This window comes from Daphnia pulicaria, chromosome 10 (genome assembly GCF_021234035.1).
Source record: "Daphnia pulicaria isolate SC F1-1A chromosome 10, SC_F0-13Bv2, whole genome shotgun sequence".
NCBI lineage: Eukaryota > Metazoa > Arthropoda > Branchiopoda > Diplostraca > Daphniidae > Daphnia > Daphnia pulicaria.
The window spans coordinates 1557158-1576297 of NC_060922.1; the positions used below are offsets into that span (position 1 = coordinate 1557158).

The window sequence follows — 19140 nt, forward strand, 5'->3', positions numbered from 1 at the left end:
ATCTTAGTTATTTTAGAGATTCTCTTCTGCAAGAAGAGTGCCGCATTCATTTTTCTTCTTACCGTTTCACGGAAAATCGACCTTTGCCTTGCGCTTCTCGATTATGGCCGTCGAGTCAAAAAAGAATGAAACAAGCGCAGAAAAAAACGTGAATTCGGAAGCTTCAAAGGGAGAAGAGTTCGTGAAAATCAACGGCGAAGGTAAGACCAACCACACCGTGGGATAGCCATACTTTCTTCCCATGCTTGGCTAAGAAACGTGATATGCATTGAAATGATTCAATAATTTTTCAACTGGAATTAAGATGTCCACTACCTGAGTTTGTAATTCTTTTATGTGTAAAAAAATTATTGATTCTTCAGTTTCAGTTGACCATTTGTATTGTTTTAAGCTTTTTTTTTCAAAACAATTTTTCTTAATGCTAATTTCTGAGTGATCACATTGATGTTGGTATGCTACATTAGCTTTAATTGTAGTAGCTTTAATTGCAGTTGTCATTTGTGCTTATTCATAATAGTATTTAAATGTATCTGTTAATGGTCCTTTGTCTTGTCAGGAAAAGGTGTAGAGATATCTAAGCAGCACAAAGAAGACCAGAATGCAGGAAAGAAAGGAAGTAGTATCAATGGTGAAAAAGATCTGAACTTGAATACTGAATCTATAGAGGAGAAGGAAGATGAAAAGAAAGAGGATCAAGATGTTGTCTTTGTTCAAGATGTTGGTTTCACCATCAAAATAACAGCACCAGGAGTGGAACCCTTTGATATTCAAGTATAACATTACATAACTTATTTCTTGTCTATTTGGATGAACATCTATCTCTTTTTAGGTTTCAAGCATGGAGATGGTTCAGGAAATCCATCAACTTTTAATGGATCGTGAAGATACCTGTCATCGCACATGTTTTTCCCTCCAGTTAAATGCCATAACACTGGATAACTTCGCAGAACTGAAAAGCATTGAAGGGTTAAAAGAGGGTTCCATAATCAAGGTAGAGTTTTTTTAAATAAGCATATAGAGGAAGTATTTTCTTTAAACTTAATTTTATTCTTAAGGTCGTTGAAGAACCTTACACTATGCGTGAAGCTAGGATTCACTTGCGCCACGTGAGAGACTTGCTGAAATCTTTGGATCCATCAGATGCCTACAATGGCCTTGACTGCAGTTCACTTTCATTCTTGAATGTAGTTACACAAGGAGATATATTAGGTAAATGTTTTTACTTTCATTTGCTTATTGTAGGAATAATTCTCATAAATTACTGACTTGAACTGAACTTGTTCTTTTCATGCTTCATTTTACCTTTATCTTTCAAGTACGATTGCAAGGTACCTCAGTGCAATCCACATTTAAATAGAATACATTTAGGACAATCTTAAAATGTTAATATTCTTGCAGAAAAGAAAAAAAGTCGTCCAGAAAGCGTCGACTGCACTCCGTCGGATTCCATTATACCTGGATCAACCGAAAGGCCCTTGGTCCCGTTGCAGCCTCAAAGCAAAGAACAGAAAGGACCTAATTGCATAAAAGTGATTACTACGTCTGGCTGGAACCCTCCTCCAGGTTGATCTCATCATGAAACACAGAAAAGTTCAGTTAATAATGACAAGACGAAATTTTCTACTAGGTTATCGTAAGCTGCACGGTGACTTGATTTATTTGTACGCCGTCACTCTCGAAGAAAAGAGATTGCATATTACCGCATGCACTCGAGGTTTCTACATCAACCAGTCAACGGATGAGGAATTCAACCCAAAACCAGCGAATCCAAATCATCTTTCGCATTCTTTGATTGAGCTCCTTTCTCAGGTTTCTCCGTCGTTCAAGAGAAACTTTACTTTATTGCAACGCAAGCGCACCCAACGACACCCATTCGAAAGAGTTGCAACTCCTTATCAGGTAAGGAATAATTAATTTTTTTATTAACTCTTTACTTTGTTTTAATTAAATATTTTGGTTTTGCTTAACATAAAGGTTTACTCTTGGATCGCTCCGATGGCAGATCATCCTATTGATGCCATTCGAGCGGAAGATGCATTTTCCTCTAAACTGGGATATGAAGAACATATTCCGGGCCAGACTCGTGATTGGAATGAAGAATTGCAAACAACACGTGAACTACCCCGAAAAAATTTGCCTGAACGACTTTTAAGAGAACGAGCAATTTTCAAGGTATTTAAAAATGACATTTAATTATGTATGTGCGACACTAACTGACCCTTACGCAATGTTTTGTCAAGGTGCATTCTGATTTTGTCGCTGCCGCTGCTCGTGGAGCTCAAGCCGTGATTGATGGAAACGTCATGGCTATTAATCCTGGTGAAGAATCACGAATGCAAATGTTTATTTGGAACAACATTTTCTTTTCCTTGGGCTTTGATGTCCGCGATCACTACAAAGAGTTGGGTGGTGATGCTGCTGCCTATATCGCACCTAAGAATGATCTCCAGGTAAACAATTATTTTAGTTAGATTATTTGGTGGAGATTTAAATGTCTTGACATTTTAAAATTAGGGTGTTAAAGTTTACAATACTGTCGATCAAGAGGGTTTGTACACTCTGGGAACTGTGGTGATTGACTACCGTGGTTACCGGGTAACAGCACAGTCAATTATTCCAGGCATTTTGGAAAGAGAGCAAGAACAGTCTGTTGTTTACGGTTCAATTGACTTCGGAAAAACTGTTGTCACACATCCTAAGTATTTGGAACTGTTGGGCAAAGCTGGACAACAGTTAAAGGTCTTCCAGCATTCAGTTCTCAATGACAAAGATGAAGAAGTAGAGTTATGTTCATCGGTCGAGTGTAAGGGTATCATCGGCAACGACGGACGGCATTACATTCTGGATCTTTTACGTACTTTCCCACCCGACGTCAACTTCTTAAAAATCGAGGGTGAAGACTTGAGTAAAGAAGCTCGTGCACTGGGCTTCCCAGTTGAACACAAACACAAACTTTGCTGTCTGCGCCAAGAATTAGTCGACGCATTTGTGGAGTCTCGTTACATGCTGTTTATCAAATACGCTGCGTTCCATCTTCAACAAGTGGGCCTTAAGAAACAGAAGGCGACGTCCGAGCGTAGTGGTTCTGTTGAGAAAGAAACAGTCAAGTCGGACGACACAGACATTGCTGGAGTGCAATCAACATCGGAAAAGGGAACGGAAGAACAGCAGCAGTTGAATTCAGACGAGGCCAAGAAAATTGTGGAAAGTATTACAGATTCGATTACACACGGAGAGAAACCTGACGTAGAAGAAAGCACAAAGGTAATTTTGAAGGGAAATGTTTTTGTTTTGCATGACATGGATTTTAATTAAAATTTGTTGTAGGAGATTGTCCGTAAAGCTGCTGCAGCTGTTGGTTCCTTGAAAGATACGGAATTTGATATCCGTTTCAATCCTGACGTCCTCTCTCCTGGAGTACGCCATCCCGATGGGCTTGTTGCTCTCGAACGATTAAAGAAAGAGAAGCAGCTGATCAAAGATGCTGCCGATTTTCTCATCACAATTCAAATCCCCACATTTATTCGTGATTGTTTGGACCATTCGTCTGCTCCATTGGATGGTAGCACTCTAATCGAAGCCATTCATAGTCGCGGTAAGTCGAACAATAAGTGTGATGTATTTCATTTCATCAGTAATTTAATAATATCTTTTTTAATTTACTTTAAAATTAGGAATCAACGTTCGATACTTGGGCAAAATTGTTTCAATGCTGTCTAAGGTCCCGCAATTAGAGTACGTTTATGTGATCGGAGTTTCTGAGTTGATTGTTCGAGCTGCCAAACACCTTTTCACCACCTACATGCAAGGAGTTGAAATGATGGGCCTGTCAGCGGCGATTGCTCATTTCCTTAACTGCTTCCTCGGTTCGAATCCAACCCCTGTGGTAACCAACAGTACAACACTCTTCATGGTATCCGACTTGGTCTGAATCGTATGTTGTTGGACTTTAGGCCACACTTGGCGCTGACGAGCTTCAAACCAAGCCATCTAAACGCCGCAACAAGCGCAGAGGAAAGCAGAACCCTTTATCCAATAATGAGAGCACTGACTGGATCCATGTGACTCCAAAGACTTTATGGTCCATGTTAAAAACTGAGTTAAGTTCCTACTGGGATTGGGAATTAGCTGCTGACGGCGTCGACGCAGCAGTAGAAAAGTACATGGGGCAGAAAGTATCTCTTCTACGAGCCTTCTGTCAGAGAACTGGCATTCAGGTAAGTGAGAATTGTCTAGTAATATAATTCACGCGTTAATTATATTGTATCACTTATAGATTTTGATGAGGGAATATTCTTACGAAGTCAAAAATCGCAATACGTTTTTTGAAGAGGATATCATTAATGTCTTCCCAGTAGTCAAACACATCAATCCACGTGCTAGTGATGCTTTCCATTTCTACACAACTGGTCAGCAAAAGATTCAGCAGGGCTTCCTAAAAGAAGGGTACGAGCTCATTAGCGAAGCTCTTAATCTTCTAAACAACGTTTATGGAGCAATGCATCCAGAGATTGCACAGTGTCTCCGCATGTTGGCAAGATTGAACTACATCATGGGTGAACATGTTGAAGCTCTTGGCTACCAGCAGAAGGCCGTTTTCATGTCAGAACGGGTTAATGGCATTGATCATCCGTACACCATTACCGAATACGTAAGTGATAACCTTAAGAATAGGATCAAATACGACATTTATTAACTAGAGAAATTTGGTTACAGACCCACCTGGCTTTGTACTGCTTCGCTAACAATCAAATCTCAACAGCTCTTAAACTGTTGTATCGGGCACGCTACTTAACCTTAATCGTTATCGGAGAGAATCATCCAGAGGTAGCCTTGCTTGACTCGAATATTGGTCTCATTCTGCATGCTGTTGGAGAATATGATCTCTCTTTGCGTTTCCTTGAAAAAGCTTTGGCTTTGAACAAAAAGTATTATGGATCCCGATCATTGAAAGGTAACCACTACAACTGACTCACTCGGATCTTTTGTCATAATTCTAATAATATTTCACGTTTTTAGTGGCTGTGAGCTACCACTTGGTCGCTAGGACACAGAGCTGTATGGGTGATTTCCGCTCTGCTCTCCAAAACGAAAAAGAAACTTACACCATTTATAAAATTCAGGTATTGATTTTTATATTAGACTATTTAGTAACATGTGTTATTAATTTTTTTGCTAACGGCGTATTTATTTTCCTCAAGTTGGGAGAGGAACACGAGAAAACGAAAGAGTCATCAGAGTGCCTTCGACACCTGACGCAGCAGGCGGTTGTGCTGCAGAAAAAGATGAACGAACTGTATCAAGGTCGTTTGGGGGCTGGTGTTCCTACTACTGGATTACCATTGCCACCTATCCAGATCCAGCCGCCTTCCATGGGAAGTGTTCTCGACATGCTCAACGTTATCAACGGCATTCTATTTGTTCAAATTAGGTACTAATTCAAAGTTTTTGTTGTTTTTAGATTCGTTTTAACTTGTTTATTTTATTTATCTTGTAGTCCACAAGACATTGAAGCGTTCCGTGAAGAGATGGAGCGTCGTCAAATGACGGAAGGCAGCCCACCTAAATTGCTCGAAGTGAAAGATGAGGAGGCATCGTCAACAGAAAATAGTAGTCAAGTCAAGTCTTGCAGTTAATCAACACGCATGGGAAGCGCTTTTTTCCGCGCGGACGTCAACAACGACACACTATTCAACAAGATACAAAAAAAAAATTGTTGCCATGAAGAAAGAAGACCTGGTCCCCCGCGCCGTAGTCAAACGTTAGATTTTTTATTATTTGTTATTGATAGAAAAACGCGTTTTCGATTTTTCTCCGTATCGAGAAAACAGATTTCAGTGATGAGTTCAGTCGTTTGACCGGAAACCTCAGGCCAAAACGTTATTCTCCCTGTTCGTTGTTCTTTGTTTGAATCCCGTCTTTTGCTGACGAAGAAGTCATCTCATGAGTTTCCACGCAACGAACGTACACACTCGGCCAGGCATTTGAGTTTCTGTTGTCAGATTTAGTGAGTAAAGCCTTGATTGAGCTCATGTCCATCGTCACGTTGCACGAACGATGGATATCTAGCTAGAACAGGCTTTACTGTAGCTCAACAGTTGATTAATTTAGTAAATTAAACATCATCTCTTTTCCCAAACTCCCTCCATCCTCTCCCGTTCCTGTCCTCCTCCCCTCTTAATCCTTGGACTTGGTTATCTGAAGATTCTGGGTTTTTGAATACTATATCTCGCGCATGTTTTCAAATTAAGATTTATCAAAGCAGTCTTATTTTGCTTTCAAGTCAAAATTTGTTTTCTTGTTTTTACGTTGCTCGGATTTTTCTGCAAGAAAGTACGGTTTAATGGTGCGCAATATTTGTCCTATGTCTGTACTTGGCGTCTTGTGAACTATCTTCCTCAACTTGTTGCGTCCGAGGATCCCGCCTAGCAATAACAAGGTCCAGTTAACCAAGTCCTTTTCCAGTTCCGTCACACAATCGTAGTTGTATACAGAAAACGCGATATAAAGTCGAAATCGTTTGGTTTTCGAATCGTGTGCATCACTATGTAGAAATGATCTATTATTTTACAAGAAAATGGCAAACACATTTCACCTTTCTTTTCATTTCTCCTTCGGTCGAGTTATAATTGTATTGGCGTTGCAAAACAAAAGTTTTCTTTTGTGTTAAGTGGTATCCGTGTGATTGAACCCGACACAAACAGAGAAAAAGAAAATCAATTCATCAAGTCGGTAAGATTACGATAATTGAGGTGAAGAAATTAAATTCTGGGACGGTTGCAAATTAGGTGCGAGTACGTCATGTGAAATCTGCCCTAAGTGTTAACTATTTTCATGCTCTAGATTATGAAAATGGTAATGACTGCTGCGGTCACGTTCAGAATAGGAAGATTAATAACTAGGTTTTGGATTTGTTTGTACAGTAATTAAGTTTAACGCCTTTCTCCTACGTAGTACATAGCTTATGTTTAATTGTTTATCCTTTTCCTTCCAGAGCGAAAAAAGCGTAAATACTTTCAGGGCCGAGAGTACCGCTGCTAGTGTGTATGTGTATGTGTATTGACTTTGCTTAATTAGGAGGTCAAATGTTATCGCTCTACTGAACTCTTCATGGATTGAATGACCTCGCCTTGCTAGATTAGATCTTAAAGAAATTTGATATTTTTGATTCCGCAACGGGCGTGAGTCATCTCTGTTCCGTTCCACAATTATCTTATTACTTTTTAGAGTACGCCAAAGACCATTTAGACTGGATTATAAATAGGGATGTGAAAATGTTTGGTTGGGCGATCGAAAGTTAGCCTTGGAATAGATAAAAAAAAGCACACACACACACACCTACAGAGAAGACTTTTTGAGTCACCTTTTGCTGTGTGACACGATCCCGATCTCACGGCGGCTCGCTTTACTCCATAGTATTCTCTCTCCGTAGAGCTGATGGGCGTGCTGCACGATCTAGAGCACCGGAGCACGTTTTCTCCGAGCGGTGTGGCTTTTTTGATCCTACCCGCGGCGTGGCACCATCGGCTTGCCTAATGGCATGAAACTCCCTCCCTCACCTCCAATTGCTTGCCCATCTAATAATAGTTGATACAATTTTTTCTTTTCTTTTAACAAAAAGGGAAAACAAAAAAGGTGGAACTCCCTTTTTGGAACGATTATAGGTTATAAATCCCTTTCAAAGAAAATTCGATACGCGCTGTCGCTTTGAAAAATGCGTTGACTGTGAATGCAACGTTGAAAAAAAGGATTACGAAATTTGGAACAAGTGAAATACGATTGTATGTTACTATTTGATGTGCATCACTAATGTTTCGGCCTTTCATTGGATTATACCCAGTGCCAAAAACCGAATCGTATTACTTCAGTTCAGTATAGATGGAAATATCTTGTGGTTCTTTTTAGCGTTTTTATCCGAAAATAATGTCAAGATTCTGTGAAAATTGTCCAAGTAAGTTCCCCATCACCTTGTCGTTTGGAGAAAAAAATACGATGTTTGGCGATCGACACAGTATCGGGAATGGTAATAACAAACACACGTTGGTTTGGTTATTGGTTTCACTTTCCCAACCAGCTGACAGGCCTATACTACTGGCTCTCCGACTCATTAATTTCGCGTGCTGTTTCTAACATTCGATGATGCAAGCTCCCATCCGACAAGCGCAGTGTACCCAAAATAGTTTACTAGACAATTTTCAAAATCTTTTAAAAATAAAGTCTAAGAACAAAATTATTTACAATGTTGTCACTTGATTCCTGCAACATTTTAGCACATTGTTGATAATCGACCGAGATTTTCGTATGTGTTTTTCTTTGTCTAGTTACTACTTAAACACTTAAAAAAAAAGGCCGAGTGATCTAATTCTACACTATTATGGAAAGTGTAACCTTTTATGATGGCATCACGCACGGAACTCGTCAACGATTCACTTTCCTCCCCCCCCCCCCCCTCCAAAAAAAAAAAGTTGTAACGACACGAGCTGATGATTGAGACTTGGATGAAAGGGGGGAGTAAAAAGAAAAAGGAAAAGCCTCATCACGAGGCTTTAAAACCATTTTTGAACCACTTGAAATCGTGGCTCCGTGACCGGCCATTTGGCTTCTTCTATATGGCTTCTTGAAAGAGATTTACTGAAGCGCGTCAAGCGAGATTGAATAAGAAGACAGTGAGGCAGCCACCGGCGTCCTTGTAAATTTACAAGCGACAAGCGAATGGACGACCAGGGCGTGTCCCTTGTCTCTTGGTCCGTGTCGAAAGAGCGTCGACGGTTGAAGTTGTTTATCGACGCGTCACCCGCTGAGATGTACACGAGCATCTCGTTGGAAATTTTGTTGACAAACGAAAAATTGAATTGCGTGAAGTTCTCTGATCCGCACTCTACAATAAGATCCGATACGAGAAAGTGGCAATTGGTTTAATACCGATATGTACTTTCGAAACTGAATCAAAAGTTTTCTAGAAGAAAACCACAGCATAAGGGGATTTAGTAGGCAGCAGCAGCAGCCGCTCATTTTATTGCTGGTCCTTCTTTTGTTGCTTGGCTTGTTCCTCATTTGTACCGTGACTTGCTTGACGGAATTCTCTTTTTTTGGAAGAAGAAACAACCTTGCAATGCTCAAACATCACGACTTTTTGCAAAATGATGTCGAATGGATGAAGCTATTCAAATTAATGGCTGTCGACAAGCTCATAAGGCATGTCGTTTCGCTATATGGTAAAAATGAAACGTCTTCATTACTTTTCTTTTTTTTTCGTAATGTAGTTAGGACGTTGCCGTTTTGAAGGTCTCTCTCTACATCGCCTCATTAATTAAACATAGAGAGCCTTAAAAAAGAAAAAAAATCCTGGCAGAAATTCATGCTTGGCGGATCTCCTTTTAAAAATGCGTGAAGCGTACAACCGCATGGGAATGATGTAATTAAGAAGCTAAGCAGAGATCGGCAGAGATTCAACTGTTGTTACCTTCTTGTAGCAGAGATTTATGTCATGGTTGTAATCCTCGAGTTATTATATGATACGGTACTTTCATGACGACAATCATATTGATCCAGCTTTGAGGCCATGCTTGACGCACAGGATTGCCCTCCTTTTTTACTTGCAATGGAAAACGTGCCTCGAGGATTGAAACGGCACAAAAGAATGTCTAGCACAACATTCTCGCAGAGTCTTTAAAAGGAGACAAATGAAATGTAAATTTTTCTGAATTTCCTGGTACACTCTTGCTTAAAAATGATTCTCATCCATTCAGCGAGAGAAAATCATTTCAACCGTAGCGTCTTTTGTTCCTTCCCTTTTACGAATTGATGTTTTCTAGTCTAGTAGAATACATATGCATCAAATAATACGACAGAAATCAAAAGGAAACCAAGTATCGTGGTAATGGAAAATTCCCCGTCACGACCGAGAGAATAAGAACTCATTTCAAACCAAACAAAGCCCATCGATGATTTACGTTTTATACCAAGTCATTGCCATCGATATAAGTTCATTCATTCCGATTTTTCATGTATAATTTTATCCCGAAAAAAGAATGAGCAACCGCTTTGTCCTTCACCCCGTGTTGGAAAGTGTAACTAAAACTTTTTTTTTAACGTGAGTACGTAGACCTCCTGTAATAAGCTGCGCTGTGTATGGGTACGTAATGTGACACAGACCTAGATGTACGGTTCCCATCGTAACACCAGAAGCCAAGTTGTTGAAACAAAGAATTCCATAAATATTTTTAAAAAAAAAAGAGTAGTCATCCGTCATCATTACGAACGCTAGCGTCTGACGCTCACACGAAATTTCACTTTTTTTTCCATACTATCGGTAATTACGTCTCTATTTTTTTCCACAAGTGTATCAATAATTATGCAATGATACGGATTGAGGTTTGAGATTGTAGAGTCAATCAGTCCAACTGAAATCATTTCGATGACACGCAATGGGAAACTTTCTATACCTGAAAAGTGAACCCTATATAATAAAGGACGAACCGCGGGACATTTTTTTAATTTTTTTTTTTTTTAAGTATAAATTTTCAATGAAATAAAAAATGTAAGCCCCATATTTTGATAGGGTAATTAACTGGAGTCATTTTAAATTTAAAGACTTGTAAACATTCACTCACCCCCCTCTGGGTAATTTCTTCCTGAGCTGTTTTGAAATACCGTTCAAATGATGGTTTTACATCAAACGTCGTGTGTAGTATTTACTATTAGGAGAACCGATTCACTTTCTGCTGGCGTCCTTGCTCCAAAAAAGACGATTCATGGTCTCTCTATAGAGTGAAGCCTCTCCAGAGACGGCACGACGAAACGCCCGTTGATGACTTCTCTTTTCGTTAGAGGTCAAACTCGCTCACGCTGGCGCAATTGTCAAGACTGTGTGCCATGTGTTTGTAGTTCAGCAGAAGAGATGAAAAGATGGATCAAATATGAAGAGCGCGATAACCCGAACGTGACTAAAAGGTACAAAGAGGCGGGAGGGGGGGCTGTTCGTAATAGATTGGTGTTGAGGGGGGATGCCTATATCGCATTGATTACCTGTTTACCCTTCGAGGAGACCATCCACCACCTACCAATTTTTTTATTTCATAACGCGGAGCGACCGAAATTTCCTTTTGGTCGGTTTCGTTTTCATTGACTCAAGTCGGCGCACACGCCTGGCAGCAGATGAAAGGCAGGAGGCGGAGTCATCCACTAAAACAGTATAAAAAGACGCAGAGGAGCGATGGAGAGTCATCAGTTGCATTCAGCTCTCGTACAACATCTAAAACAACATGAAGGTATAAAGAGATTCTTGAAGAAAAACACAATCAAGTTTCATTAATACAATTCATTGTTTTATTCCAAGGTTTTTATCATCGCAGCGTTGATGGTCGTGGTGTCCGGCCAATCTTACAAGCCATCCAGCTATCCGGTAGCTCCGTACAAGCCCGAGTACCCTGCACCGGGTTACAGACCCAGTTATCCAGCTCCTGCTTACAAGCCATCGTATCCTGAATACAAACCAGAATACAAACCCTCTTACTCTCCACCAGCTTATCCGGCCTACCCAGCTCAGCAAAACTACGACTACGTAAGATTTTCATTAGCTCAAGTGAATTTCCAAGCAGTTTTCTCATTTGTTTTCAATTGACAGCCTCCCATGCCATACAAATTCGAATGGGCAGTGAAAGATGACTACACTTACAACGATTACGCTCATGAGGAGACCAGCGATGACAAGGGTTACGTGACTGGCTCTTACCGCACTCTCCTTCCCGATGGTCGCACCCAGATCGTCAACTACAAGGCGGACGACTACACCGGATACGTTGCTGACGTCAAGTACGAGGGAGAAGCCAAGTATCCCGAATACAAACCTTCGTCCTACAAGCCTTCATACGCTCCAGCTTATCCTTCACCAGCTTATCCTTCACCAGCTTATCCATCTCCGCCTTACAACAAGCCCGCCTACCCCGAGCCAGCATACAAACCAGCTTACCCTAAGCCATCTTACCCTGCTCCTTCTTCGTACCCTGCCCCAGCGTACAAGCCCGCCTATCCCCCAGCCAAGTACCCAGCATACCCAGCTCCTAAATACCCAGCCAAGTATTAGTAAGGTTTTTTATAAAAATGTGTGAAAATATCTACTTCGACATAGTTGCATTTGTATTTATCAAATAAAAGATCTTCCATTTACTCGTACTGTCAAATTCGATTAATTGACTAGATCAATTTTGCTTTTTCGGGGTAGGCCTACGTCTAAAAATTTTACCGTTTTCTACTTTCCATTCCGGAAAACGACAACAACATTTTACAGTCAGAGAAACGAATATTTTCAACAAATGACGCAAGTGAACGGATTCATAAATTTTTGTAACTGGAAATGCTGAATGGCCCTTTTTTGGCATAGGACTTCATTAGCGGACATAATGAAAACCTTGATGTCACGCTAACATTTAATTTTGAATTCAATATTAAAGAATTTGACTGGTTCACATTTTTACATAGTCTGTTTATTTGAAACTCTGTTGCTGTGTTTCTCAAAGGATAATTTAACAAGGAAAAATTCTTATTAGGTTCTTGTCGTTATTTCAAGACATCGTTATAACCTTAATCATCAAAAATCCTTCGTTTAAAAAAATTTAACTTGTCAATCGTTTAATCATACTCACGGCGAAACATATTTTCCATGGATAACCGAATTTTAATTGCCTCGTGACTTAAGCAGCACAGTTGCAACGAAAAATATCAATCAATGACTCTTTAACACGAAAATTGTTTTAGAAAGCCTCGTTACTGAGATAGAAATGATGCCATTCTATCGTCACAACTGATGAAGCCACTACTCATTATCGTCACGCGAAAAAATGATGAATTAAAATTTACGAAAAAAATAACGTTTGCTGCTCCTTTTCTTCCACGCACTGATTCAGACGGAAAGCTCACGCTTGGTCATCACGTAAGAGCCGATCTAAAATAAACAAGGATATTGGGTTTTTCGCACACACTCTTTTTCCTATAACTCGCCGTGTCCTGTCGTATACACCAATCACGAAACTGGGCTTTGAAATAGAAACTGCTGTAAAAATTCACCATTTAATCACGAGAAAATAACGAAAATGCCCAGCATTAAAAAATAAGGTTTACAGGTACTATTACTTTCAACGGTGATTGTCATCCTGCTGCCTCATTATTTATGACTGCATGCGTTATATTCAAACCTCCCTCTATTGGCTCCGCGATTTATTCCGGAGTCAACGAAGACGCGTGATGTAACATTTAGGAGGAACACCGGCGGAGCAGTCAGCAACCGTGGAAGAATAGTATCGACGTGTCGATTCACTTTCTGGCGAGGCTATAACCTTGTTCCAAAAAGAGATTCATGGTCCCCCCCCCCCTCTATAATAGAGAACAGAGCAGCCAGCGATTGCACGACAACGCCCTGCATCTCTTTTTCCGTTGGAGAGGTCACAAACGAGAGCTCGGCACGCCAGCAAAGAAAAGAATAAAAAGTTGTGCGTTCACCAACGACGACATTGCTGTGCGCGGTGCTCACTTTTTCTTTCTTTCTTTCTTGCCGGCGCCCGTTCGGTTGGCGCTATTATGCAATTCCCCTCCCCCCGTTGAGTTTTTATTAGGTGTCATTCACGTGCGGCGTGCACAGCACCGTCGTCGTCCTTTTGATTTTGAGGAATTGTTCGGCAATTGTTACCGAAACACGGGCGGGCGTGGTTTTTCTATCTTTTTCACCTTGCAAACTCTGCAACAAGAGAAAAGCAAGAGACGACGTCACTATTTACAGACGGCCTTTTGCATTTGTTATTGTCTAGAGTTTTAGAAACTGGCTTTATTAACCGATTAACAACAGGTCTGTAAAAACGTGAACATTCCAACTGTTGCTTATAATTAATTTTTGGCCGCAAGTATCAAATTTTAAATCGATTTGATCCTATTTGTACAAAGCCAAAAGTGGAAGAGAAAACAGCTGATTTGTACGACAGCTGAGAATAAAAAAAAAAAAAAAGGAAATGGAAGAGGGGTGAAGTGTACGTGAAATCGTGGTTACCAGAGAACGTGACCATTACGTGACTACAGCAGGAGTCTACTGGAACACTAGAAGGGACATGTAGAGAAGGGTAGCGTTATAATAGTCGCTGGGAGGTAAGTGATAGAATTTGCACCGATGACCGAGAAAATTGGCGCAGATCACGCCTACTAAAAGATGAAAGGCAAAAGGCGGAGTCTGACCGCACAAACTTGGTATAAAAAGACACCAAATCTACTGGAACAGCATCAGTTATACGTTCAGCTGCCGTACAACAACTAAAACAACATGAAAGTATACATAGCATTCTTCTTGAAGTCCATCAAATGTAACTATATGTATTAATTTGAATGTTTTCTAGGTTTTCATTTTTGCCGCTTTGATGGTCGTGGTCTCTGGCCAATCATCTTATAAACCAGCATCCAAGTATCCGGTCGCTCCATACAAACCCGAGTATCCGTCCAACAAACCTGCATATCCTCCACCTGCCTACAAAACCGAATATCCAGTGTATTCAGCACCAGCTTACAGTAAGCCAGCCTACCCAGCCCAGCAAAACTACGATTACGTAAGCATATTTCTCCCAATATTTAGTGGATGTCATTTGCATAACTAGTTGATCTGTTTTCAATTGACAGCCTCCCATGCCATACAAATTCGACTGGGCTGTGAAAGATGACTACACCTACAACGATTACGCTCATGAGGAGACCAGCGATGACAAGGGTTACGTGACTGGCTCTTACCGCACTCTCCTTCCCGATGGTCGCACCCAAATCGTCAACTACAAGGCGGACGACTACACCGGATACATTGCTGACGTCAAGTACGAGGGAGAAGCCAAGTATCCCGAATACAAACCTTCGTCCTACAAGCCTTCATACGCTCCAGCTTATCCTTCCCCAGCTTATCCGTCTCCAGCTTATCCATCTCCATCTTATCCATCTCCGCCTTACAACAAGCCCGCCTACCCCGAGCCAGCATACAAACCAGCTTACCCTAAGCCATCGTACCCTGCTCCTCCAGCATACAAGCCTTCTTCGTACCCTGCCCCGGCGTACAAGCCCGCCTATGCCCCAGCCTACCCAGCTCCGAAATACCCAACCAAGTACTAGGAAACTGAATATCAAAGAGAATGCTGTGAACAATTTGTCGAAAGAAAATAACTTTATTTCAAAATAAAATATACTTTAGATGTACCGTGAAATTTCCTAGTTTACACAAATCACAAGTTCGCTGTACATCACTAAATGCACAGCAATTGCAGCCACAAGCGAAAAAATTTCAAAACAATTATTAAAGAGCAAACGTCAATACTTTGGCAGAAAATGAAATTTTACAAGAAACTTGACGATTGCGGAGATGGATGCTGGTTTATTTTCTGGAGCATGGTAGCCGTAATAAGGTCGGCCGTGTTGATAGAGGGGCTTGTAATAATCTGGAGAAGCGTATTCCGGATTGTAATCCAGGTGCTGGTGCTGAACGTTGTGTTGTGATTCATTTGGCGCTTGACTTGAAACTATTGCCACCAAGGCAGCGACGAAGAAGGCCTATAATACAGAAATTTAATTCTCCCTCTTTGATATGTAAAACGTTTTAACTTTTAACACACCTTCATGTTGTAGCGATATTGTACGAGAACTGAACGGAACTAATATGCATCGTAGATATGGGTGGTTTTTATATACGTACTTCTGGTGCTATATGCTCGTCTAGCTTTCATCACTTGCATCTGTGTGTATGAAAAATTTCTATTCCCATTCCCCATGACCATTTTCTTTTCCTCCGGGCAAATATCGAATCATTTTCTCCGTGAATTCAAAAAGTTTCGATATCGATTTCATCAACTTTATGGTTTCGTTTCATCAAACCCACTGAAGGGAAACTTGGTCATATTTTCCCTACTACTTCTCAGTTTTTAATTTCCGGATGAAGTGTAACGATAGATTTCTTCTTGATCTTATAATGCATGCGTGCATAAAGTTACGCAGTCTAATGGAAAAGGTGTTGTGACTCGAACGACTCGAAACAATTCTTGATTTTATCAAAGACGACGGCGCGCACTTGAAATTCTAATTCTTTTTCTTCTGGTTTATTGGCTGCATATCCAAATATTAGAAAGCTTTCCATAGTTCTGCTCGGTTTCTCACTCATTATCATTTTTTCGACATCTTTAATCGATATTTTATAAGTATGGCTAATTAAACGATTAGTATCGTCTGCTTCTATTAAAAATACCTACACAAGCATGATACAAGTTTCGAAAAAGAGACTAAGATATTTCACAGAAAAACCATGGTATAGGTAAAACGGAACGATCACTGTTTTGGACGTGGATGCACGATAATGAAATTACAAAAATGTGGTCATCGTTATGTGAATTGTGGTGTCGCAGCTGTCCATGCTCTCCACTCCATGCTGTTTGTGTTTGGCGGGTAAATACTCAGAATAAAAATGGGATGACTATGTGGGAGCTTGAATAGAAGAGTTAAACTTGTTCGCATTATCTATCCCCTTTTCGATGCATGGCAGTCTGTTTGCACAATAATGTAACCTTTTCCTCTGTGCAGATTTGAGACCTGAGCCAGCCATCATAACAGCAAAGTTTTTGCTTGTGCTGAACCTCCAGTCACATGATTTGACTGAAGGCCTCCTGCCATCAGCAACACTCACAGTATCATCACTAAGGTAATAATTTTCGTTACTTTTATTAACCTGCATGTGACCTGACCTTAATGCAGTGGATTTCATGGAAACCTTAAATTCACCTGTTTATTTCCAATTACGGAATACCCCTATAGTTTACGACTGTCTTATTTTCAACTTTTCCTTGCTTGTTATTGTTTCTGTATAAATGTTTTTCCTAACTCATTGTTGAAATTTTTTATGTAGATAAACACTAAACAGCATCCCGTTTAATTGGAGTGGCATTTTTCCAGTGTCGGCCGAGTTGATGATCTCTTCAATTCCCCTTTCTTTAAATGTCCTCGTGTACGCCCACGCGAGTGGGGTGTATTCACGAGGACTCCCGTTTACCTATCCCTCCTGGTGGATTCAACTTTTCTGTGGATGGAGCACCTGTGGATGCCTGGCTGTAATTCCCAGGCATTAAGGTAGGACAAATTTCGTCTCTATTCTTCCTTTTGGGGTATTTGATGGTATTGATTATAAATCGTTAGATAGTACGGAGTACGACTATTCCTAAGCTAGGCGGTTTTCGCGGTCCTAACCGCAGGAACTTGGTTTTCTTTTGGCGTTTTTGTTGACTCAGTCAGGGTTCTTTAAATTGCTCACGTGTAGAACGACTGCAGATCAGGCCTGTTTTTGTACCTCACTAATTTGTTTGTGAGGTAAACAATCAAATTCAGAAATATTTGAACTTAGCAAAGTGTAACTTTGCATCACAATTTTTTCTACCAAGAGGGTCTTGCCGCCACACCGGCACTGGTACGGAAATAAACGTTTATTTGAAATAGTGAGAATAGTCAACTATATTACACAAATTTTTTTTTTTTTTGTTGAATGGAACTTCTTACTCATCAATATTTAACGGAATATGAGTACGGTGTGTATTTGGGTGGGTAATAGGGTTTGTATGATGGCTCAGGATGGTAAGGCTTATAAGTTGATGGTTCATTGTACGTTGGTTTGTATTCATGATATGCAGGAGGCTTGTAGGATTCGGGAGATGTAAGTTTGTAATTCGGTGCTGGATAACTCGGCTTGTAGTCATTCAATAATTGGTAAGGAACGTAATCTGTTGGCTTTTGATAAGGTACTTGCCCAGCAACTACGGCCACAACAGAAGCGATGACAAAAATCTAAAAATAGAATACCGTATTTATAATCATACTATATGTCTTTTAACAAAATAAATAGAAATTAATACCACATTCATGTTGTGTGTTGTTTTTTTGTTTTTGTCTTATGTTTGTAAATGCTATGGGCCGTCAGTTAGAACTGAATAAGAATAGAATGGATTGGCACTGAGAACGAAATAGCCAACTGATGCTTCTGTACGACTCCACTTCGTGTTTTTATAAAGATGATGTTTCAGACTCCGCCTCTTGTTTAGATCATTGCGTACGTTTCCTAGGTCTCTCCTTCCTCGTCCATCATTGTGTTGCATGCACGATGAGTTGCAAAAATTGGGCTTTCCCTTTTACCGCATTTTCCTTATTATCGTAATTCTACCCAAACTTCCTGAGAAAGCCAACACAACAGCCAAGTCTTAAACGCAACGCCACAAGTGAGTCGCTAGTGTATATTATACGTCCGATACGTCAATCAGGTAAGACTGAAATTAAGAATTTTAAATTAGCCTTCTGAGCCCAAGTTTATACAAGCCTTAGCCAAGTTTAAAAAAAAAAAAAAACATCAAGCCTTTAGACAGCAAATGTGGACGTGATACATTACCAAAATTCTCTTTTTATTTGTTATGCAATACGGAAATTCAATTGAAAATTGTCAAATAGGCAGTGGTTGCGTTATTGCGGACGTGATCTAACACTGTTGAAATCGAAGAGGTGGAGTCTGTGTACAAGCTCTATATAAATATAACCGAATGACGAAGGCTGCATCAGTTGTATTCGGCCGACAGTGATATAACATTTGGAGACAATGAAGGTCTGATTCATTTTTACCATCACATTTTTATTCAGTTAAATAATTTATACATTAGTTATTGATTCATACTGAGTAGTAACGATTTCCAATTCTATAGGTAGTCCTTGCCACTTTGATGATGGCCGTCTTGGTGTCAAGCCAAAACCCTTACGAAAAACCAAACTACACTAGCTACTCCTTCCCGGAAAACAAACAGGAATACAATCAGGATCAGGAATACCCTGAAGTTTACAAGCCATATTTAGATTCAACTCCGGTTTACAATAAACCTGTGCACACACATGCTAAGTTTAAGCCATATTTGCATTACGGCACGTTATTTCGACCCTATTACCCAATATTCAAGCCAAACTATCGCGAACCTGAGACGTTGTACAGACATTTACGTTACTCTTCCAGGTGGTACCCCACACATGCTACGTACGATACTGCGTATCTGTTTTATAAATAAAAACTTTAAATGCCATCATAGATTTCGTTTGTTTCTCACTTAAGTT

At 40.2% G+C, this 19140-nt stretch overlaps 2 protein-coding genes and 1 long non-coding RNA gene across 5 annotated transcripts; all 3 read left to right on the forward strand.

The window, feature by feature from the left end:
- Positions 1-3: 3 nt before the first annotated feature.
- LOC124313964 (clustered mitochondria protein homolog) lies at positions 4-6589 on the forward strand. The gene is made up of 17 exons (XM_046778864.1): positions 4-200; positions 557-771; positions 830-991; positions 1056-1209; positions 1399-1563; positions 1628-1899; positions 1975-2172; positions 2241-2450; positions 2515-3264; positions 3328-3595; positions 3675-3886; positions 3954-4217; positions 4277-4651; positions 4717-4954; positions 5020-5123; positions 5202-5431; positions 5498-6589. The coding sequence occupies exons 1-17, from the start codon at positions 104-106 to the stop codon at positions 5634-5636; spliced, it is 4053 nt and encodes a 1350-aa protein (XP_046634820.1). The 5' UTR covers positions 4-103; the 3' UTR covers positions 5637-6589.
- Positions 6590-11160: 4571 nt separating this feature from the next.
- On the forward strand, positions 11161-15301 carry LOC124314237 (adhesive plaque matrix protein-like). Of its 3 annotated transcripts, XM_046779387.1 has the most exons (4): positions 11161-11270; positions 11339-11563; positions 11627-11951; positions 15008-15301. In XM_046779387.1, exons 1-4 carry the CDS (start codon positions 11265-11267, stop codon positions 15130-15132), a joined length of 681 nt encoding a protein of 226 aa, XP_046635343.1. In that variant the 5' UTR covers positions 11161-11264; the 3' UTR covers positions 15133-15301. The 3 variants fall into 3 exon arrangements, with proteins under 3 accessions (XP_046635343.1, XP_046635340.1, XP_046635342.1); XM_046779384.1 differs by lacking the exon at positions 15008-15301 and having other exon boundaries at positions 11627-12168; XM_046779386.1 differs by lacking the exons at positions 11161-11270; positions 11339-11563; positions 11627-11951 and adding exons at positions 14246-14311; positions 14379-14585 and having other exon boundaries at positions 14656-15301.
- Positions 15302-18543: 3242 nt separating this feature from the next.
- Positions 18544-19114, forward strand: LOC124314342. The gene is made up of 2 exons (XR_006911165.1): positions 18544-18643; positions 18741-19114. It is a non-coding gene; the product is annotated as an uncharacterized LOC124314342 (long non-coding RNA).
- The last annotated feature ends 26 nt before the right edge of the window (positions 19115-19140 follow it).